The sequence below is a fragment of the Coregonus clupeaformis genome, chromosome 16, assembly GCF_020615455.1.
Source record: "Coregonus clupeaformis isolate EN_2021a chromosome 16, ASM2061545v1, whole genome shotgun sequence".
Taxonomy (NCBI): Eukaryota; Metazoa; Chordata; class Actinopteri; order Salmoniformes; family Salmonidae; genus Coregonus; species Coregonus clupeaformis.
In genome coordinates, this window is record NC_059207.1 from 1,688,065 (window position 1) to 1,709,355 (window position 21,291).

General features: G+C 43.4%; 1 protein-coding gene across 6 annotated transcripts in view; it reads left to right on the plus strand.

The window, feature by feature from the left end:
- Positions 1 to 21,211, plus strand: part of kcnh7 (potassium channel, voltage gated eag related subfamily H, member 7) — a 79,963-nt gene extending 58,752 nt beyond the window's left edge. For 2 of the 6 annotated variants that reach the window (XM_041843182.2, XM_041843186.2), the window contains 7 exons: positions 2,617 to 2,869; positions 11,118 to 11,323; positions 11,468 to 11,567; positions 12,462 to 12,743; positions 15,263 to 15,428; positions 16,995 to 17,187; positions 18,031 to 21,211. In XM_041843182.2, the coding sequence (XP_041699116.1) occupies positions 2,617 to 2,869; positions 11,118 to 11,323; positions 11,468 to 11,567; positions 12,462 to 12,743; positions 15,263 to 15,428; positions 16,995 to 17,187; positions 18,031 to 18,312 (1,482 nt within the window). In that variant the 3' untranslated portion in view covers positions 18,313 to 21,211. Of the gene's footprint in view, positions 1 to 2,614; positions 2,870 to 11,117; positions 11,324 to 11,467; positions 11,568 to 12,461; positions 12,744 to 15,262; positions 15,429 to 16,994; positions 17,207 to 18,030 lie in introns of all 6 variants that reach the window. The other 4 variants (XM_041843184.2, XM_041843187.2, XM_041843183.2 and 1 more) reach the window with 3 other exon arrangements.
- Positions 21,212 to 21,291: the final 80 nt, after the last annotated feature.

Here is a 21,291-nt window from a genome sequence, read left to right on the forward strand (position 1 = left end):
TAGGTGGGTGGGTGTGGGTGTAGGGGGTTGGGAGGCTGTGTGTGTGTGTTTGTGTGTGTGTGTGTGTGTGTGGGCAAGTGTGTGTGTTTGAGGCTAATAAGTCTTCCAAGTGAGACTTTAGCTAAAAAAATATATAATATTGGGACGTAACATTATTCTTATGGTGGGATAAGGTAATGCATAATGGTTAAGTTTCAGATTGATGATTCAGATTGCTGCTGTTCTTCAATAGGTTTTGAATGTTCAGCCCCACAGTTTGACGATGCAAATGTGTTACTGCATTGCTGTCTTTCTCCTACTTAGCTTCTCGGTGAAGCTGTTCAATGTTTTTTCTGACCTTAAACAACCTTGTCTCCAAGACGTTCCTTCTATTAACATATAGCCTAGTGTGTTCCCTTAGCAACATGGTTATATGAAATGATTATAATCTTGATTATGATTCTAAACGCTAGATTGAAAGCCATGGATACTGTATGTAAACTGGCTTTTCCCCTGGTGATGTTAACTGTACTTATAGAAACTTGTCTTTTCCATGTCTGCCTCATGTCAAATGGAATGACTTCACCACTCTGGTAAGAGCAGGAGGTACTATGTTCAAAGTTAATAGTGTTCACTTCTTTCCCTCAGAAACATGTTGTTTAAAAAAAATGGCAGAGTGCAGTAAATCGTAGACCAAGACGTAAATCAAAGAATACATTTATTAAAATCCATCACTTCGTCTTTATAGTCTAGAAAAAAAGCATGTTAATTTGAAGGCATGTTCCCCAGTTACTTTGAAATACTGTAGCCCTCTCTAGATCATGTCATGTATACTGAGTGTAGAAAACATTAAAAACACCCCCCTTTGCCCTCGACAGCTGTCAGCGCATGGACTCTACAAGGTGTTGAAAGCGTTCCACAGGGATGCTGGCCCATGTTGAATCCAATGCTTCCCACAGTTGTGTCAAGTTGGCTGGATGTTGTTTGAGTGGTGGACCATTCTTGATACACACAGGAAACTGTTGAGTGTGAAAAACCCAGCTGTCTTGCAGTTCTTGTCACACTCAAACCGGTGCGCCTGGCACCTACTACCATACCCCGTTCAAAGGCACTTGAAACTTTTGTGTTGCCCATTCAATGGCACACATGCACAATCCATGTCTCAATTGTCTCAAGGCTTAAAAATCCTTATTTAACCAGTCTCCTCCCCTTAATCTATACTGATTGAAGTGGATTTAACAAGTGACATCAGTAAGGGATCATAGCTTTCACCTGGTCAGGTTATGTAATGGAAAGAGCAGGTGTTCTTAATGTTTTGTACACTCAGTATATATACTGACTTCCCCATTGCATGCCAGCCAGTAGTATAACCCTTAGTGCTTCTAGCAGCCCATGTTGTCACTCACAGATTGACTTGCATGTGGCTTGCCACAAGGTCGCCATTTGCATGAAATCTGTGTATTCAAACACGATCACATAATTTTTAATATGGTAGTTACCAGGCTGTGAATACTGCCAATGGGAGAGGCACAGACAGCCTGGCACTGCCAGGTTTCCCTCCATGTGGGAGGCTTGGCACACATGCCCAGCGATCTTGCACCTGCACTTGCCAAATGTTGTTCAATCTCTCCTTTCCAAAATCTTCTGCTATGATTTTTTCACCAACTATTGTAAAATAGCCTCTCTTTTTCAAGAAATTTAGACTTGGCCAGATTTGGGGTTTTTTACGAAGAAGAAAATTGTGTTTTTTGTTACTAAGGACATTGTTTTGTATGTGATACAGAGTAAGGATGTTTTGTTGTTTCATTTTCCCTTTTTGTGTGTTTGAAGCCTTCCCTTGCCCTCTGGTCCCCTGTGATGTCACAGTTCAATATATTATCTTCTGTTTAAAGTCATCTTATGACCGTTAACCTGTAACCTTTGACCCTGTGTGGTGTTCAGTCCTAGGCAAATTACTTGTTTTCCAATTGAGGGCATTAATGTCATGATATTGTTGAAACTGAATAATTTAGGTGACATTTTTTCCAGGGAAACAATTTGTATTTAAGCATGTAGTAATTTAAGTAGTTGAAATGTCACTCTTATCCTTATACTCTAAATTACATGACAGGTTAATTCAGTTTTGAGGTAAGTATTTTATTTATTTATTTTGATATTAAAATCTGAATCACAGACACTAATGATACCCCACTTAGTGGGGTGAGATAGAAAGCTCCCTCATGAGCACACTTATGCTAATCATTTTGTAATCAAAGGGAAGACGTGTTTCCATGTTTGTTTCCATGTTTTCCTAGTTTGTTGTGTCTTGTATAGCAGTGTTGGATATCCATCTGTTTAACCCCACCTGCTAGTACTCTGATTAAAAGCTATGGAAAATACCATAAAAATTCCCTCCTAAAACAGTCACATATGACAATGCAGTATTTAGATTTTGAGAAGACCAAAACACAATTGGCAATTGTATCATCCCACTCTGGATTCCAAACCAAATCTGACTCACAAACACAAACCAAACCCACACCCAAAGATGTCTCGAGATAGTTTGACAGCACATCTCTGATAACACCACAGACACTTCCATCCCAGTCCTATCTGACCATTCTCCTATTGCTGTGGACGCTCTTTTCGTGCCCCCAGGTCCTAAAGGGTTTCCCAGAGTGTCTCCAGGCTGATATCTGCCTCCACCTCAACGCAAGTCTGCTCCAGGGCTGCAAGGCGTTCCAAGGGGCTACTAAGGGCTGCCTCAGGGCCCTGGCCATGAGGTTCAAGACCACCCACTCCCCACCGGGCGACACACTGGTCCACTGTGGAGATGTGCTTACTGCCCTTTACTTCTTGTCCCGGGGCTCCATCGAAATCCTCAAGGATGACATCGTGGTGGCCATTTTGGGTATGTGCTACTCAAATGTTGACGTTGTTTATTATTTCACATTGTTTATTCATATTATCTTTATTTAACCTGGTAGGTTATTGAATACACATTCTCATTTACAATAACAACCTGACGAGAGGTTGCAATTAAAACCAAGTTTCATTGTAAACTTCATTTGACACTTCAGAGGTATGTTGTGCTTTGTGAAAAAGTCCCAAACCAAAATATACAGTAGACACTAGTCACTGCAACAATAACTCGTGTTTTTATTCATGTCGGGGCTGTGGAAGGTGTGCGGCTCTCCAGTAAATTGACACCCTGAAGAATTGGTTACCTATGGCTGTGTGAATACTTAATTACACATTCCCCGGTGGTGAGGATGTTCACAGTACTCAAACACCTCTAATGATTTCCCTCTGCTTTAAGGTCAGCTTAATCAGGCTGTTTGGAAGAGAAACATCCTCTTAGAACAGCAGCACTGCAGGCACACTTTCAAAGACTGTTTTTGTCTCTAAACAGTGCTCCTGGAATTGAATAGTAACACAGTACAGTTCAGGTGTCCCAGTGCTGCACTTCTCATCAATGTGTGTGTGTGTGTCTCTTGCCTCTCAGTGTGTGTCTGTATATCCTCTGTGTACTGTCTATAAGAGGCTGGTCTTGCTATTCTGCTGGGTGGGCAGCTGACATCTCTAATGAGCACAGATTCTCATGGCTCCCTCCAAGAACACACTGTGATAGACACTAGCGCTGTATAGGAGGGTATTCAAGCTGGGAGAAGAGAGAGACAGGTAAAGGATAAAGAGAGAGAAGGAGAGAGAGATAGAGGGGAGAGATAGAGGGGGTGGAGGGAGAGATAAAGAAAGAGATGGAGAGAGAGGGGAACGGAGGGTGGTTTATTGGACCATTTATTAAGGTATCTAATTGCCAGCTACGGGTGATGGAGTGTCTGTGGTGTTAGCAGTCGCTGCTCGCAGGAGATATTGACGTCCCTGGGATGTAATCAAAGTAAATCTCCCCTTCATCTTTCTTTCCCCTCTCCTTTATCTCTCTCCCTCTCTCTCTCTGCGTCAGCCCAGCGCCAAGCAAATGTTACAGGCTAAGCCTTGTATAAACTGCTCATTTTTCACTCAGCCAATGAGCTTTGGTAAAACGCAGCGACACAATAGGGTCATGGGAAGACGGTGGTCGTGTTCCCCTGCTCAGACGTTGCTCATGCATGCCAGATCTTACAGTATGTGATAGCAATCTGGCAGCTGACGTTACAGTTGATGACATGGCAGGCAACCATTGGTTGATGCATGCAACGTCTGAGCAGGGGAACCACGGGTGTGTTGATAGTGATGGGTTAATAAGGACTCAGCACATTTACCAACGGTAAAGTTACATAAATGCCAATTGCTCTATTTATCGCAGTCAAGTATTTAAATGCTAATTCTATTGTGAATTAGTAATTGCAATTAGTGTGTAATCAACAGAGAGCAATAAACAATGAATTGTATCTGTAATTAAAATCTTGCATCGAGCTTTAATAAATAAGTTAAAATTGTGAAATTACCAGAGGAAAGACTAGGTGCTTGTCCTTACTCTCACCTTAGTGCCTGCCCAGGTTTGGGCAAAGCCATATTTTCATTATTTATCCATGGAGTTCTGGGCCAAGAGCCAGGGCATGCAGTGGGGCATGTACACACACACACACACACACACACACAGTGCAAACTGAAAGGTCTGTGCCTAGGGAAGTCAGGCGTAAAATAATGATAAAACTGAGCCTCTTGGTCGTTCCAGGTCAGTCCTATAGACACATTCACACTACCTCCCTGTTGTCCTATAAGGAAGTGGCAGAAGGACAGGTATAACCTTAACAGTGCATTCAGAAAGTATTCCGACCCTTCACTTTTTCCACATTGTTACGTTACAACCTTTTTCTAAAAAGGATTTAATCGTTTTTTTCCCTCATCAATCTACACAAAATATCCCATAATGACAAATCAAAAACAGGTTTTTAGAAATGTTTGCAAAAATAAAAATAAAAAAACCCGGAAATATCACATTTACATTCAGACCCTTTATTCAGTACTTTGTTGAAGCACATTTGGCAGCGATTACAGCCTCAAGTCTTCTTGGGTATGACGCTACAAGCTTGGCACACCTGTATTTGGGGAGTTTCTCCCATTCTTCTCTGCAGATCCTCTCAAGCTCTGTCAGGTTGGATGGGGAGCGTCGCTGCACAGCTATTTTCAGGTCTATCCAGAGAAGTTAGATCGGGTTCAAGTCCAGGCTCTGACTAGGCCACTCAAGGACATTCAGAGACTTGTCCCGAAGCCACTCCTGCATTGTTTTGGCTGTGTGCATAGGGTCGTTGTCCTGTTGGAAGGTGAACCTTTGCCCCAGTCTGAGGTCCTGACTGGAGCAAAGGCTCTGGAGCAGGTTTTCATCAAGGATCTCTCTGTACTTTGCTCCGTTCATCTTTCCCTCGATCCTGACTAGTCTCCCAGTTCCTGTGCTGAAAAACATCCCCACAGCATGATGCTGCCACCACCATGTTTCATCGTAGGGATGGTATTGGCCAGGTGATGAGCGGTGCCTGGTTTCCTCCAGACGTGACGCCTGGCATTCAGGCCAAAGAGTTCAATCTTGGTTTCATCAGGCCAGAGAATCTTGTTTCTCATGGTCTGAGAGTCCTTTAGGTGCCTTTTGGCAAACTCCAAGCGGGCTTTCATGTGCCTTTTACTGAGGAGTGGCTTTCGTCTGGCCACTCTACCATAAAGGACTGATTGGTGGAGTGCTGCAGAGATGGTTGTCCTTCTGGAAGGTTCTCCCATCTCCACAGAGGAACTCTGGAGCTCTGTCAGAGTGACCATTGGGTTCTTGGTCACCTCCCTGACCAAGGCCCTTCTCCCCCGATTGCTCAGTTTGGCCGGGCGGCCAGCTCTAGGAAGAGTCTTGGAGGTTCCAAACTTCTTACATTTAGGAATGATGGAGGCCACTGTGTTCTTAGGGACCTTCAATGCTGCAGAAATGTTTTGGTACCCTTCCCCAGATCTGTGCCACAATCCTGTCTCGGAGCTCTAATTTTTTATTTTTTTATTTTTATTTCACCTTTATTTAACCAGGTAAACCAGTTGAGAACAAGTTCTCATTTACAACTGCGACCTGGCCAAGATAAAGCAAAGCAGTGCGATAAAAACAACAACACAGAGTTACATATGGGGTAAAACAAAAAGTCAAAAATACAACAGAAATAAATATATATACAGTGTGTGCAAATGTAGCAAGTTATGGAGGTAAGGCAATAAATAGGCTATAGTGCAAAATAATTACAATTAGTATTAACACTGGAATGATATATGTGCAAGAGATGATGTGCAAATAGAGATACTGGGGTACAAATGAGCAAAATAAATAACAATATAGGGATGAGGTAGTTGGGCGGGCTAATTTCAGATGGGCTGTGTACAGGTGCAGTGATCGGTAAGGTGCTCTGACAACTGATGCTTAAAGTTAGTGAGGGAGATAAGTGTCTCCAGCTTCAGAGATTTTGCAATTTGTTCCAGTCATTGGGAGCAGAGAACTGGAAGGAATGGCGGCCAAAGGAGGTGTTGGCTTTGGGGATGACCAGTGAGATATACCTGCTGGAGCGCAGACTACGGGTGGGTGTTGCTATGGTGACCAATGAGCTAAGATAAGGCGGGGATTTGCCTAGCAGTGATTTATAGATGGCCTGGAGCCAGTGGGTTTGGCGACGAATATGTAGTGAGGACCAGCCAACAAGAGCGTACAGGTCACAGTGGTGGGTAGTATATGGGGCTTTGGAGACAAAACGGATGGCACTGTGATAGACTACATCCAATTTGCTGAGTAGAGTGTTGGAGGCTATTTTGTAAATGACATCGCCGAAGTCAAGGATCGGTAGGATAGTCAGTTTTACGAGGGCATGTTTGGCAGCATGAGTGAAGGAGGCTTTGTTGCGAAATAGGAAACCGATTCTGGATTTAACTTTGGATTGGAGATTCTTAATGTGAGTCTGGAAGGCGAGTTTACAGTCTAACCAGACACCTAGATATTTGTAGTTGTCCACATACTCTAGGTCAGACCCGTCGAGAGTAGTGATTCTAGTCGGGTGGGCGGGTGCAAGCAGCGTTCGGTTGAAGAGCATGCATTTAGTTTTACTAGTGTTTAAGAGCAGTTGGAGGCTACTGAAGGAGTGTTGTATGGCATTGAAGCTCGTTTGGAGGTTTGTTAACACAGTGTCCAATGAAGGGCCAGATGTATACAAAATGGTGTCGTCTGCATAGAGGTGGATCTGAGAGTCACCAGCAGCAAGAGCGACGTCATTGATATACACAGAGAAAAGAGTCGGCCCAAGAATTGAACCCTGTGGCACCCCCATAGAGACTGCCATAGGTCCAGACAACAGGCCCTCCGATTTGACACATTGAACTCTATCTGAGAAGTAGTTGGTGAACCAGGCGAGGCAGTCATTTGAGAAACCAAGGCTATTTAGTCTGCCAATAAGAATGCGGTGGTTGACAGAGTCGAAAGCCTTGGCCAGGTCAATGAAAACGGCTGCACAGTACTGTCTATTATCGATCGCGGTTATAATATCGTTTAGGACCTTGAGTGTGGCTGAAGTGCACCCATGACCAGCTCGAAACCGGATTGCATAGCGGAGAAGGTACGGTGGGATTCGAAATGGTCGGTGATCTGTTTGTTGACTTGGCTTTCAAAAACTTTTTGAAAGGCAGGGCAGGATGGATATGGGTCTGTAACAGTTTGGATCTAGAGTGTCACCCCCCTTTGAAGAGGGGGATGACCGCGGTAGCTTTCCAATCTCTGGGGATCTCAGACGTTACGAAAGAGAGGTTGAACAGGCTAGTAATAGGGGTTGCGACAATTTCGGCGGCTAGTTTTAGAAAGAAAGGGTCCAGATTGTCTAGCCCAGATGATTTGTAGGGGTCCAGATTTTGCAGCTCTTTCAGAACATCAGCTGTCTGGATTTGTGTGAAGGAGAAGCGGGGGGCATGGGCAAGTTGCAGCGGAGGGTGCAGAGCTGGTGGCCGGGGTAGTGGTAGCCAGGTGGAAAGCATGGCCAGCCGTAGCAAAATGCTTGTTGAAATTCTCGATTATTGTAGATTTATCGGTGGTGATAGTGTTTCCTAGCCTCAGTGCAGTGGGCAGCTGGGAGGAAGTGCTCTTATTTTCCATGGACTTTACAGTGTCCAAAAACTTTTTGGAGTTAGTGCTACAGGATGCAAATTTCTGTTTGAAAAAGTTAGCCTTTGCTTTCCTAACTGCTTGTGTACATTGGTTCCTAACTTCCCTGAAAAGTTGCATATCGCGGGGGCTATTTGATGCTAATGCAGTACGCCACAGGATGTTTTTGTGCTGGTCAAGGGCAGTCAAGTCTGAGGAGAACCAGGGGCTATATCTGTTCTTAGTTCTGTATTTTTTGAATGGGGCATGTTTATTTAAGATTGAGAGGAAATTACTTTTAAAGAACAACCAGGCATCCTCTACTGACGGAATGAGATCTATATCCATCCAGGATACCTTGGCCAGGTCAATTAGGAAGGCCTGCTCGCTGAAGTGTTTTTGGGAGCGTTTGACAGTGATGAGGGGTGGTCGTTTGACCGCGGACCCGTTACGGACGCAGGCAATAAGGCAGTGATCGCTGAGATCCTGGTTGAAGACAGCGGAGGTGTATTTAGAGGGTAAGTTAGTCAGGATGATATCTATGAGGGTACCCATGTTTACGGATTTAGGGTTGTACCTGGTAGGTTCGTTGATAATTTGTGTGAGATTGAGGGCATCTAGTTTAGATTGTAGGATGGCCGGGGTGTTAAGCATATCCCAATTTAGGTCACCAAGCAGTACGAACTCTGAGGATAGATGGGGGGCACTCAATTCACATATGGTGTCCAGGGCACAGCTGGGGGCTGAGGGGGGTCTGTAGCAAGCGGCAACAGTGAGAGATTTATTTCTGGAAAGGTGGATTTTTAGAAGTAGAAGCTCAAACTGTTTGGGCACAGACCTGGATAGTGTGATAGAGCTCTGCAGGCTATCTCTACAGTAGATTGCAACTCCACCCCCTTTGGCAGTTCTATCTAGACGGAAAATGTTATAGTTGGGGATGGAAATTTCAGAATTTTTGGTGGCCTTCCTAAGCCAGGATTCAGACACTGCTAGAACATCAGGGTTGGCGGAGTGTGCTAACGCAGTGAATAACTCAAACTTAGGAAGGAGGCTTCTGATATTTACATGCAGAAAACCAAGACTTTTACGGTTACAGAAGTCAACAAATGATAGCTCATGGGGAGTAGGAGTGATACTGGGGGCTGCAGGGCCTGGGTTAGCCTCTACATCACCAGAGGAGGACTAGAATAAGGATACGACTAAAGGCTTTAAGAACTGGTCTTCTAGTGCGTTGGGTACATAGAATAAAGGGGGCAGTTCTCCGGGCGTTGTAGAAAAGATTCAGGGCATTATGTACAGAAAAGGATATGGAAGGATATGAGTACAGTTCAGGTAACCCTAAGCGTTGGGTAACAATGAAAGAGATAGCATCACTGGAGGCACCGATTGAGCCGGTCTCGGCGTGTATGGGGGGTGGAACAAAGGAACTATTTGAGGCAGTTTGAGAGGGACTAGGGGTTCTACAGTGAAATTGTATAATAAGAACTAACCCAAACAGCAATAGGCAAGGCATAATTGACATGGGAGAGAGGCATAAAGCAGTCACAGGTGTTATTAGAGAGAGCTAAGACAACAACTGGTAATAGCGATAACGTTTGGGCTAAGGCTAAACAGAATAAACAGGACAGGGTACCGTGTAAAGGAACAGTCCAGCAGGCATCAGCTGTGCAGCTGAGTGATCATAAGGTCCAGTAAACAGCAATATGTGAGTCCGAGAGCAGTTCAAATTGGTGCTTCAGCACAGCTAGCAGGGAGCACAGTTGTAGTTTGCGTGTGCTAGCGGGCCGGGGCTGGCAGATGGATCTTCGTGGTCGTCGCAACGGGAAGCCTGTTGAAACCACATCAGACGATTTCGTCGGCAAACCAGTCGTGTTGGATCGGCGGGGCTCAGTGTCAACACTAGGAGGTCCCGTCCGGTTGACAGAGAGGTAGATAGCCGGGAGATGGGCCTGAGGCTAGCTCAAGGCTAACTGGTGCTTGCTATAGGGCAATGGTAATTAGCCAACAACAGGTTGCAGCTAGCTAGCTGGTTGCGATGATCCGGCGCTAGGGTCCAGTGATTCCGGCAGAAAGTCCAATAAGCTCTGGGTCGATAGCACGCTGTGCAGACTGGCCGACGAATTGTCTAGGCTAGAGCTAGAGCTGGTTGGTGGATAGTGTAGGCCACGGACAATGGTGAAGACGCTAACGGTGACTAATAGCAAGTAGCCATTCAGTTGCAGCTACACTAGTTTCAGCTTAAGGTTCTTGATGAAAGTTATAAAGAAATAATAGAATCCTTTCCACGTTGGGTGAGGCGGGTTGCAGGAAAGTATATTTAGTTAAAGAATGAAAAGTAAAAATTGAGAAATATATACAAAATAGACCAAAAAAACAAGAAACGGGATATTTACACAAGGACAATGAATAAAAGCGACCGCACTGCTACGCCATCTTGGATAATGACGATTCCTTCGACCTCATGGCTTGGTTTTTGCTCTGACATGCACTGTCAACTGTGGGACCTTATATAGACAGGTGTGTGCCTTTCCAAATCATGTCCAATCAATAGAATTTACCACAGGTGGACTCCAATCAAGTTGTAGAAACATCTCAAGGATGATCAATGGAAACAGGATCCACCTGAGCTCAATATCGAGTCTCATAGCAAAGGGTCTGAATACTTATGTAAATAAGGTATTTCTGTGTTTTATTTTTTATAAATTTGCAAACATTTCTGAAAACCTGTTTTCGCTTTGTCATTATGGGGTATTGTGTGTAGATTGTTGAGACAATGCACTGTAGATTACCTCAAAAGACTGCGCTGAGCTGCATTATGGGGAAATACACCAGGTGGTTCAGCTGGTTATGGGTCAAGGCATAGTGTGTCATTACATAGAGTGTCATTATGTGCATGTTATATTTCACCATGTTTATCAAACCTTTATCTTTCTACCCCCTCCCCCTCTCTCCTCCCTACCTCCCTCTATCTCTCCACCTCCCCTCCCTCTCTCTCTTCCTCTCTCCTCCATCCCTCTCTCTCTCCCCCCTCTCATTTTCTCCCCACTCCCTCCTCATTCTCTCTCTCTCCCAGGGAAGAATGACATCTTTGGGGAGATGATCCACCTGTACGCCAAGCCGGGGAAGGCCAACGCGGACGTGCGGGCGCTCAGCTACTGTGACCTGCACACTATCCATAGGGAGGAGATCCTGGAGGTGCTGGACATGTACCCCGAGTTCGCCGACTACTTCCTCAGCAACCTGGAGCTGACCTTTAACCTCCGAGACGACAGCGGCAAGGTAAACACAGACAGACGGACGGACAGACAGACACATACGGAAGGACAGAAGAATGGATGGATGGATGGATGTGTGGATGGATGGACCATGCGACCGACAAGCAGTACAGATACAATACTAAGTTGTGTATTTGCTTGTATGCAGCCTCAGAATGCAGAGTCAGTCTACCCCTACCCCAGTGATGCTGATGGGGATGACATCAAATGCAAAAGAAGGCTCACTAACAAGCGGAAATCTTCCGCAGGTGAGTTGAGGTAGTTTCTATGGCTACTCTTTTTCAAAACAATTCATTTCAACTGAGCCAGCTTGTTTTATACAATATCATGCATTTTAGTCATCAACATCAACACCATCAACAGATCCCCCCTTCATTTACTGGCCCAATGCTTTTAACCACTAGGATACCTGCCTTCATTGAAGTATCTCCAAGTTTGAGAAGACTATTCCTACACAGGGAATAGTTTTAATTTGGCTTCTAAGAGCTCTGTGAGTTGGGAGGCATTGTTGCAACACACCACTCAACAGTTTGGTATCCATTCAAACTAATTCAATTGGTCACCATGGTTACGGGTTTACAGAATATAGTTCCATCTCCTAAAATAAACCCCTCTCCCACCATGTCATGTTGACCTGTACTGTAGATTGTCCAAATGTTTTTGACAGATTATACCACAGATTATACCACATTAAAAGTATAGCAATTAATGTTATACATATTAAACCATATAATATCCTTCAAAGCATGCCAATGGATGTTATCTCTCCTGTACTTACTATTTTCCTTCACATCTACTGACAGTTTCCCTCTCTGCTCACCTTCCCTCTGCTTCTGTAAAGGCAAAGTTGCAAGCACACAATGAAATATATAAAGTATCTTTATGGCAGCAATGCTCTAAGGCAGCAGCAGATCTGGCGGGGACCGTTTAGAGCGTGACACCTCCCTATTGTTTGATCTCCCGAGCTGCTGTCTCCCCTGCCTCCCAGAGGAGCTGTCTGTAACAAAGAACCCAGTGTTCCTCCAACACACACACGCATGCACGCACACAGACACGCATGGATGCACCCACGCACACACACACACATAAGATCCTACACACACAGACACACTCACCCTGATTGCCCTCCTCCTTCCCCACAGGGACCCAGATCAAAGAGACGTCGGTGTTCTGCGATGGTGGTGAGCGGGAGAGGCAGCTCTACCCCTCCTCCCAGGCTGTAGCCACCATGGCAGAGGAGAAGAGAGACTCAGCGGAGGAGAGGGAGGAAGAAGAGGAGGAGGGGGAAGAGGAGAGGCCTCTGTGCTCGGGGGGGCAGGGTTACCCCTCGTTGAGGGACCACACCTTGGGACTAGGGCTGGGTGACGTTGTTCCGGACGCGCAGGGAGGAGGGGACAACGTGGAGAGGAACCAGTCTTATGAAGGTACAGTTGGAAGCCTCTAAAGATCCCAATGGCTAGGCCATTTTGGCTAGACCAAAAGCTGACACAGCTATTCAAATGAGCTCCACAAGCCTTAAAAGATCAGAAGAACAAATGAAATCTTGCAATAACAACCTGGTAAAATAATGTCCATACCAGAAATAACCTTCAGTGAGTGTATGGGTAGCACAGCACCGAAGCCAGAGAGCACAAACCAACCAATGGTCACACGACAAGACATGTCCTTTCAAGCCATTTTCTACAGAATATTGAGTAACTGTACTGTAATTAATTTGGAAAAAGGAAATTACCCTGGGCCTCTGTGCAGGATGTCACACCTATTAAAAATCCAAACAAGGATTAGGGGTCATCGCCACGGCAACTACCATTATAAGAGGATTATAACAACCAACCAGGGTCATTGGTGTGGAAATGTAGGGTTTCGACTAAACTCTGTTAGGTATTTTCATTTACTGTGTATATACTGTTATTCAGTGGTACAAAATGCCTCGATGCTATTATTAAAGCAGAGTGCCTCGACCGAAACAGTATCTATTGTTGTACTGTTCTAGCACAGTGTTAAGGCATCATCTAAAACCAAGCAAAACAGGAAGTAAACTAGCTATAAAATAGAATAAAGCTCCTGGGGCCAGGAGTTTTTCCTGGTTAGGGAACATGTTCCGGAAAAACTCCAGGCCCTACATGGTAAATCCTAGCACTGATCCCAGACCAGTTTTGTCCGGAGAGTAAGGAGACAGAAGGACTGATGAGGCTGGCTTCTTACAGGGCATAGGTTAATTTAAGACCTGGCACTCTTACAGGTTTGTGGAAAATCCTCTGTTTCATCCCTTGCCAATTTGCCACCAGATGCCAGCTCATTATCTTGTTGATGCCTGGTTGGCATTAGAGACGGCATGACCTATGGTGACCAGCTTGTGAAAGAGATCATGAGCTTAGCTTGTTTGTTTATGCTTTGTTTATCAGCCCCACACACCTATGGCACAGACACACACACCCACAGCCTCTTTCTCTACTCCCCCAAACACGAGTTTCACAAATAACTCTCTCTCTAACATAGACTACTTTCATTGTAAAATCCTCAACTACTTCTTTAATATGTTAAGATCAATGGTGTGGTAAAAATGATTAAAACTGCCTCGACATGCACCAATCCACTGCAACAATAACAACTGGCTAAATTAAATGACACGTTTCTATTTGCGTTTCCAGGGAATTGCGCTCCGCGATGAACATTCCTGTCAGCATGTGGTGATTTGAGAGTAATATGCTGTAATTCCGTTCTTAAGCGGATGACGATGATTCCTAGTTTGAGTAAGAGGCAGGCAATGTTGCCGGCTGGATATTGATTCCTGTAATCACCCCAGCATGGAGGCACTATAAATGGTAGCTTCTGCTCTTGACGTCTTTCATTACTGTAAAAGCTATCTTCCAAGCATGATCAACTCAATCACTTCAGTGCTTCGGTCGTCACTAGTTACCACAGCCACAAATTCATAAACACCGCCTATTTCTACAATTTCTCTACTTAAAATGTGATTTTAAACCTAACCTTAACCCTAACCACACTGCTAACATTATGCCTAACCTTAAATTAAGACCAAAAAGCTAATTTTTGTTTTCATGAATTTTTACGAGATAGTCCATTTTTACTTTGTGACTGTGGTTTCTAGTGACAACCCAGTGTTTCTCTAGCCTAGTACTGGGTTAAGGTTAGTGTACATGTTTGTTCTAGCCCAGCACTAACACATCTACATATCTAGCCATTGGTTAGTTGAATTGATTGTTTTACTGCTGGGCTAGAACAAACATGTGCAACCTTTGGGGTACACGAGGACTGGAATTTGAATCAACAAATGTGCACATTTTAATTCTAGTCCTGCACTTACACACCTGATTTAAGAATCAAGGGCTGGATGATTGTGGTATTCATTTCTATATCAGGTTTGCTAGTGCTGGGCTAGAACAAAACTGTGCACCCCTGTGGGTCCACAGTACTAGGATTGAAGAACATTGTTGGCATTATAGCGATATAACACTGTGGCAGGCATCTATCAGGTATGTTCTATTCCTATCGACACCCACTCAGTAGCAGTGAAAGACTAGACCAACTTTTTTGTGCCTGAGGGAGAAATGATTCTGGACACAGTGCTGCTATTACAGTTTCTAAAAGCCAGGTAACAATGTGAGTTAGAGAGTGACTGATGCTATAACTGCTGGTTATAGTGGGGCCCAATGTGCCCATTGATCAATTAAATGGTAGCCTTTGACAGGACTGGTGTGGATGAGGGATAGCTATCTAGTCAGTGTTAGTGGCTAGTGCTCCGAACCTTCTCAAACAACTACGGTCATCAGACAATATTGTTGTCTGGCAAAGGCCTGTGAATCATACCTAACTAAAAAGGATTCAATGTTCTGTGGGAAATGACTGGTGCTGTGATTTGGTTGTTTCATAGGTTGATAATGGTTAGTATATAAATGTATTTGTGCATATGTGTGTCTAGACCTGTGTGTGGAGGAGTGGGCGTGCGTGAGGCCCAGGGAAGTGCTGGAGAAGTTGGCCCAGGCCCAGGATGCCCGAAGTGGGGTCGGGGAGGAGGACAGTGAGCCGGACATCACCTACGGAGAGGTGGAGCAACGTCTGGACCTGCTGCAAGAGCACCTAAACAGGTGAGTGGAAGGGGAGAGGCGAAATTGTGATCGTAATTCACTATAAAAAAACTGAACTTTAACCAAGGCGTTCTGGTGGTAAACAGGACTACACCATCCTCAAATAACCCCAGCCAAACCATCACTACATCCCATTTCACTATAGACTAGATTCACAGCAAGGTTTTTACAGTACACATCCACAGCAAGGTTTACCATACACATCCACAGTCCACTATATCACACAGAGAGTTGACTTCTGCATATGTTCTGCATGGAATGGATCCAGCTGCTACAGACAGCATCGCCTATTTTTAGCTGACGCCCGTGAGACGCAATCGCAACACAAAGACAGCAGACGTCACGGCAGAGTTTGGAGGGGAGGGGTGGGAGGTAGTACGGGGCAACAGAAGACTGAGGGAGGGGTCACAAAGCCCAAAGTGGGTGGACTCAGTCAGTCCGTCTCTTTATCTTGTTATCTCTCTCTCTCTCTCTCTCTCTCTCTCTCTCTCTCTCTCTCTCTCTCTCTCTCTCTCTCTCTCTCTCTCTCTCTCTCTCTCTCTCTCTGTCTCTCTCTCTCTCTCTCTCTCTCTCTCTCTCTCTCTCTCTCTCTCTCTCTCTCTCTCTCTCTCTCTCTCTCTCTCTCTCTCTCTCTCTCTCTCTCTCTCTCTCTCTCTCTCTCTCTCTCTCTCTCTCTCTCTCTCTCTCTATATATATACGTTCCGTCTATATATAGCCTATGCTCTCTTTCTCTCACTTTTTTTTCTCTCTCTACTGTATCTTCCCTCTCTCTTTCCCTCCTCCCACTGGAAGTGGCGGTTACAGACTGGCCACCTCAGGCTCTTTGCAGGCGTACGTCGCTCTCATTTCTCCTTCTTTAGGGAGGTAATGGGCAGACGCCTGGCCACTCAACAGACATGGCCGCCACACTACCCTGCCTCATCTAGCTGGAGCACGCCTGCCGGGGGTGTTGATCGGCTCAGATTGTCTCACAGCTCAACAGCAACTGTGACAAACACTGGCTTGTTCTCGGTCCGCAGTGCTCTGAAGGCAGTATGGGTGTGTCTTTTCTAGATACAGTATGCAGGTCTATGTGTTTTTCTCATTGGAAATAAAGAAATTAAAGTGATATATTTAAATATTGGCTTTTCGATACCTTGAAGGTGTTGTATGCAAAACTGGAGAAAAATCAAGAAATTATTATTCACAAAATAGAGAAACACACATAAAAAGAAATTGTGATGAAAAAAGGTCTGAAACAGATAAAGGTGTGCTATAGTACAGGTATGCCGCCCTAGTGTCTTCTCTGAATTGTATGGGTTGGGGCTCCCTCTGGTGTTTGCATTGAGTATTACTGACTGCGCTCTCCCAACACAACCCCAGACACATGCATAAAACAAAACCTAGCTAAAGCTAATACATAGCTAATACATCAAGGACCTATTTTAAGATGTTCAAACTTTTACATAAATCACGCATTGACGCCAATGGCAGATTTGTTTTTAAAAATGTGAGTGATGCATGTGGATCTCAAGCTAGGACCCACCCCTGACGCTGTCTCCCTGGCTTTCCCCACCCACCATCCAGGCTGGAGTCCCAGATGATGTCAGACATCAAGGCCATCCTCCAGCTGCTGCAGAGGCAGACCACCGTGGTTCCCCCGGCCTACAGCATCGTCACCTCCAGTCCAAAGTACCAGAGGCCTGCCATCAGGGTGCAACCTGTTTCTGCCATCAGGATCACAGAGTCTCAACACAGCCTCAACCCTGCACCACCACAGGTATACTGAACCAGCCCAGGTGAACAAATACAGTCTACACTAGCCCTCAGAGCTATATACTGTTTTATACATAATGGCTCTGTGTATACTGGCTAGGCACATTACACTCCCTGTCTATATACTGGTCTATAGGTGCATTATCCCTGTCTGTTCTGTATACTGACAGATGGTTACATTATCCCTATGTGTGTATTGGACACTACAGAAGTCAATATCCCTGCCTGAAGTTGTTTGTTCTCAGTTTGCTGACCAGCCTGGTCTCAGAGCAAAACGTATTATATTTTACTAAAATCCATTCCACTCCATTTAGTGTGATGTGTTACATTACATTGACTAGACGTAACATAGTAAACGTAAATCCGGGACACTCAAATTAGTATGATATGTTACGTTTGGTATGGACAGTAAGTTACTTAAGGCAAAAACAAAAGGAGGGTGGTTGGTCGGGGTGGATGGTTGTGCGAATAAGAACGTCTAGCAACCTAAATATTGCGTGTTCGAATCTCATCACGGACAACTTTAGTATTTTAGCTAATTAGCAACTACTTACTACTTTTTAGCTAATTTGCATGTTCACTAACCCTTCCCCTAACCCTATAACCTAACCCAAACCCCTAACCTAACGTAGCATATCATACTAAAGCAGTCAAACGTAATATATCATACTAAACGGGTCAAATGCGATCAAGAAATAGGATACTATACATCATACAATTCTTATTATATTGTACGACCGTTATTACATTGCTCGGCCAAGAAACATATCATACTAAATGGAGTGGCACAGATTAAAAAAATATATATATTTTGCTCTGAGACCAGGTTGTGCTTACTGCTTCACAGAATCCTGAGACGGAGAAGCCACTGAACAAATCCAAAGAAACCATGTCAGGCCAGGGTCCCACGGAAATGCCCCTGGAAGAGGACCTCAGGGCGGGACTGCTAGAGAAGGACACAGAGCCCAGACACATACAAAACAAAATTGACTCTCCGGAGCAACAACAACAACCTAGAGCCCTCTTCCCCTCCGCCAGACAAGCCTCGCTCCCCGACGCATCACCTGAAAATTCTGAAACGTCAGGACTCCACAGGCCGGCATCCGATCCTGGGCTTCTGGGAAAGTAGGCCCTTTCGCCTGCCTGCGCCCCTCTTTCTCACTACGGAAAACTAGGGCTTCTCTCAAAGTTTGACTCAGGGTCTTAGAAGGAGACTGTATATGCAAGGAATACTGGCAACTTTCTTCCATTCCTTTTCCAATATTTTCTGCCGGTCTCCGATTTAGATGTATTATAAAGTACATTTATACAGAGGTATTTATACCGTATATTATTGATATATGTAATTATCTACCATGTACATATTTCAGATGTAACACTGCCAGCAACACAAAAGGCACCTAACATGCTTGTTCTTCCAAGAGAGAGAAATGCATGTTTTGGAAGTGTTTTTCTGTTGCATGTTCAAAACACAACACATCTCATGCACTGCACAGTCATGGTGTGAGGTCGGCATGCTTTCAGAGTAATGAGTATCCGTTTTATAATTATTCCCAATCGATGGGGACAAAGCTACTTGAAACTCTCTTTCAAAGGCATTTTCAATCTGAAAATAAGTGTGCCGTTTTAAACTCATCGTATTAATGACCTTATCAAACAGACACCATGTAATGTATTTGGCTAATTAACAATCTCCAGGCCCGACATTATATATAATAATATTTCATCATATATTGTGCCTAAGTACCTACCGTCAACTTTCAAAAAGTCATCTGATCATAAGAGACAAAGAACCACTATGTAAAATACATCTTCTATTAGATTATAAATACACAGATATGCAAATGAATAGGATTTAAATGGTTGGGAAAGCTCTTATACAAAAGTGTCCCTTACATTGCTAAAGCATTCCTGAGAGAGATGATTTGTAATCACTTTGCACCACAAGTCTCTTTCATGGGGCCATGAAAGCAATAATGATAACATTAAAACATTCATTTACACACATTAATAATATACATATTTGATTAATGCCTAGAAATGAACACGGGTAGATGCCCAAAAGTCAAATGTGCTCTTAAAAACTTGTACGGCATGAATTAAACAGAAACTAAAGGACTGTAATTTACAAAAGGGATACTTATCCACTTGATGTAGCTACTTTCCTCCCTGAATAACTGAATATAATGTTTTACTATTGAAAATATTGTCAAAAAATAATTTGATGGGAAGTGTATGCATATTTATGAACTGTAAAAATATGTCTGTTTTTTAGGTATTGTATTAAAAACGATTTACTTCTGTAACCACACACGCAGAGGCATGAACAGGGTGAATAACGTTTATATGTCATATATGTAATCGATGTGCTGGATCATTTCTCTCTTGAAAGGGCCTGCACTTAACGAAATGCATATCATTGTATAAAAGGAGTGGTAACCCAACATTAAATGTTCAGATGTAGAAAACTACAATGAATAGCAACTGTCTAAAGCTGAATTGCTCAGATGTATGTTATTTGAATTGTAATAAGAGGAATCAGGCCAAATTCTATTTCATTTTACTAACTAGTTATAAAGTAGTTAAATGTTACCAATTATTCAAAAGGTACAGTAGACATAGCAGCTTGACATCATACAAACATCCTAGTTTCAGAAATCAACAACATTGTAATCTGCCACTATTGTCTATTGCCAATCACGCAAAGGAAGAGCCAATAGTAGCAGTTTGACAGATTTGATTCTGTTGTTGATGTCTATAAGCAGGAAGTAAACCCGCTGAGTCTACCTTTAATTGATACCTTTCATAAGTACTGTACCCCACAATCTTTATATGCTCCAACTCTACTTTCCATGCATGGTTAGGGGCTTCCATTTATATTCCAAGAAAACTGATTTTATTACTATTTCTAGCCAAGTGACAAAATCAATGCTGAGACGGTGTCAGAAACCGACAACGTAGAGATTCAGGCCGAGCTAGCAGCTTAGCCCTCGTTAGCCTTAGCTTTACTAGCCTACATTAGCCTTCACAAATGTCCTAAACACATTTATTCAGCTGAATAATATGCATTCAACAGTCAGCAATGTAAATGTATTGAATATGGACGAATTCTGCATGTCACAAATGAATTAGTCATTTTAGTTTTATGACTTATTTTACACAAACACACTCAGTTAGATGTGTGATATTGCATGGATCAACATCAACTGGCAATTTGTTTTAACAGACTTCAAAACAACGTGTTTGTGATTTATCATGAAGGGGAGAGTTGGTGTTATAAAATGATAAATCATTGTAATAAATACACCCTATTTTTCTATAAGAGAAGAACACTTAATTTTCCATGATTTTAAAATGTTTTATGTGTTTTGGTTCAATTGTTTATCAGCCCAAGAAGTGAGTGAGATGCATTATGAGGAACACATATCACTCTCCCATATGTAGCAATTAACAGATATACTTATAGCATTGTAGTCAGGGCAAATGGAGTCTAGGGAAGTCATATCCATTGGGAATACTATAGCTATGCATGTTTTGTAGCAGTACTTAGTTGGGTTTGAATTAAAGGCAGACTCAGCAATATGACATCATCTAATTGCTGAGTCTACCTTTAATTTCAGATTTCACCGGCCCTATCCTACGATTTGTGCCCACACACAGCTATAAGCCTTTTCGGAGGGCACAGGTCTTTTGCTGCATGTCATTGTAATGCCAGAGTGGCCACGACTACTCAATCTCAGTTTTAAAACCCACCACAGATGGGCTGAAACCTTCGTAACCCTGACAAAACAAGCTAAGGTGTTTCTAGTATAAGCTTTCCAGAGCACAGATACTATACAAAGTAACTGAAACAAGACATGTCCAATGCCTGAAGAGTGCCCCACTGAACTTTTCATAGAGTGCAAACTTTTGCACAAAAAATAAAAAAATCTAGTGCTGTTCACAATTGTTTTTATTCATTTTTGTAATGTTTGCCACTGTATTTTATACAATGCAACACTTAACAGCTAATATGAATGTTTCTGTCCTTGAATATACTGTATTTAAAGAAATGTAATATACTGTGTAGATATATTGATGAAAAACATTTGTGCAATTATATAAATTA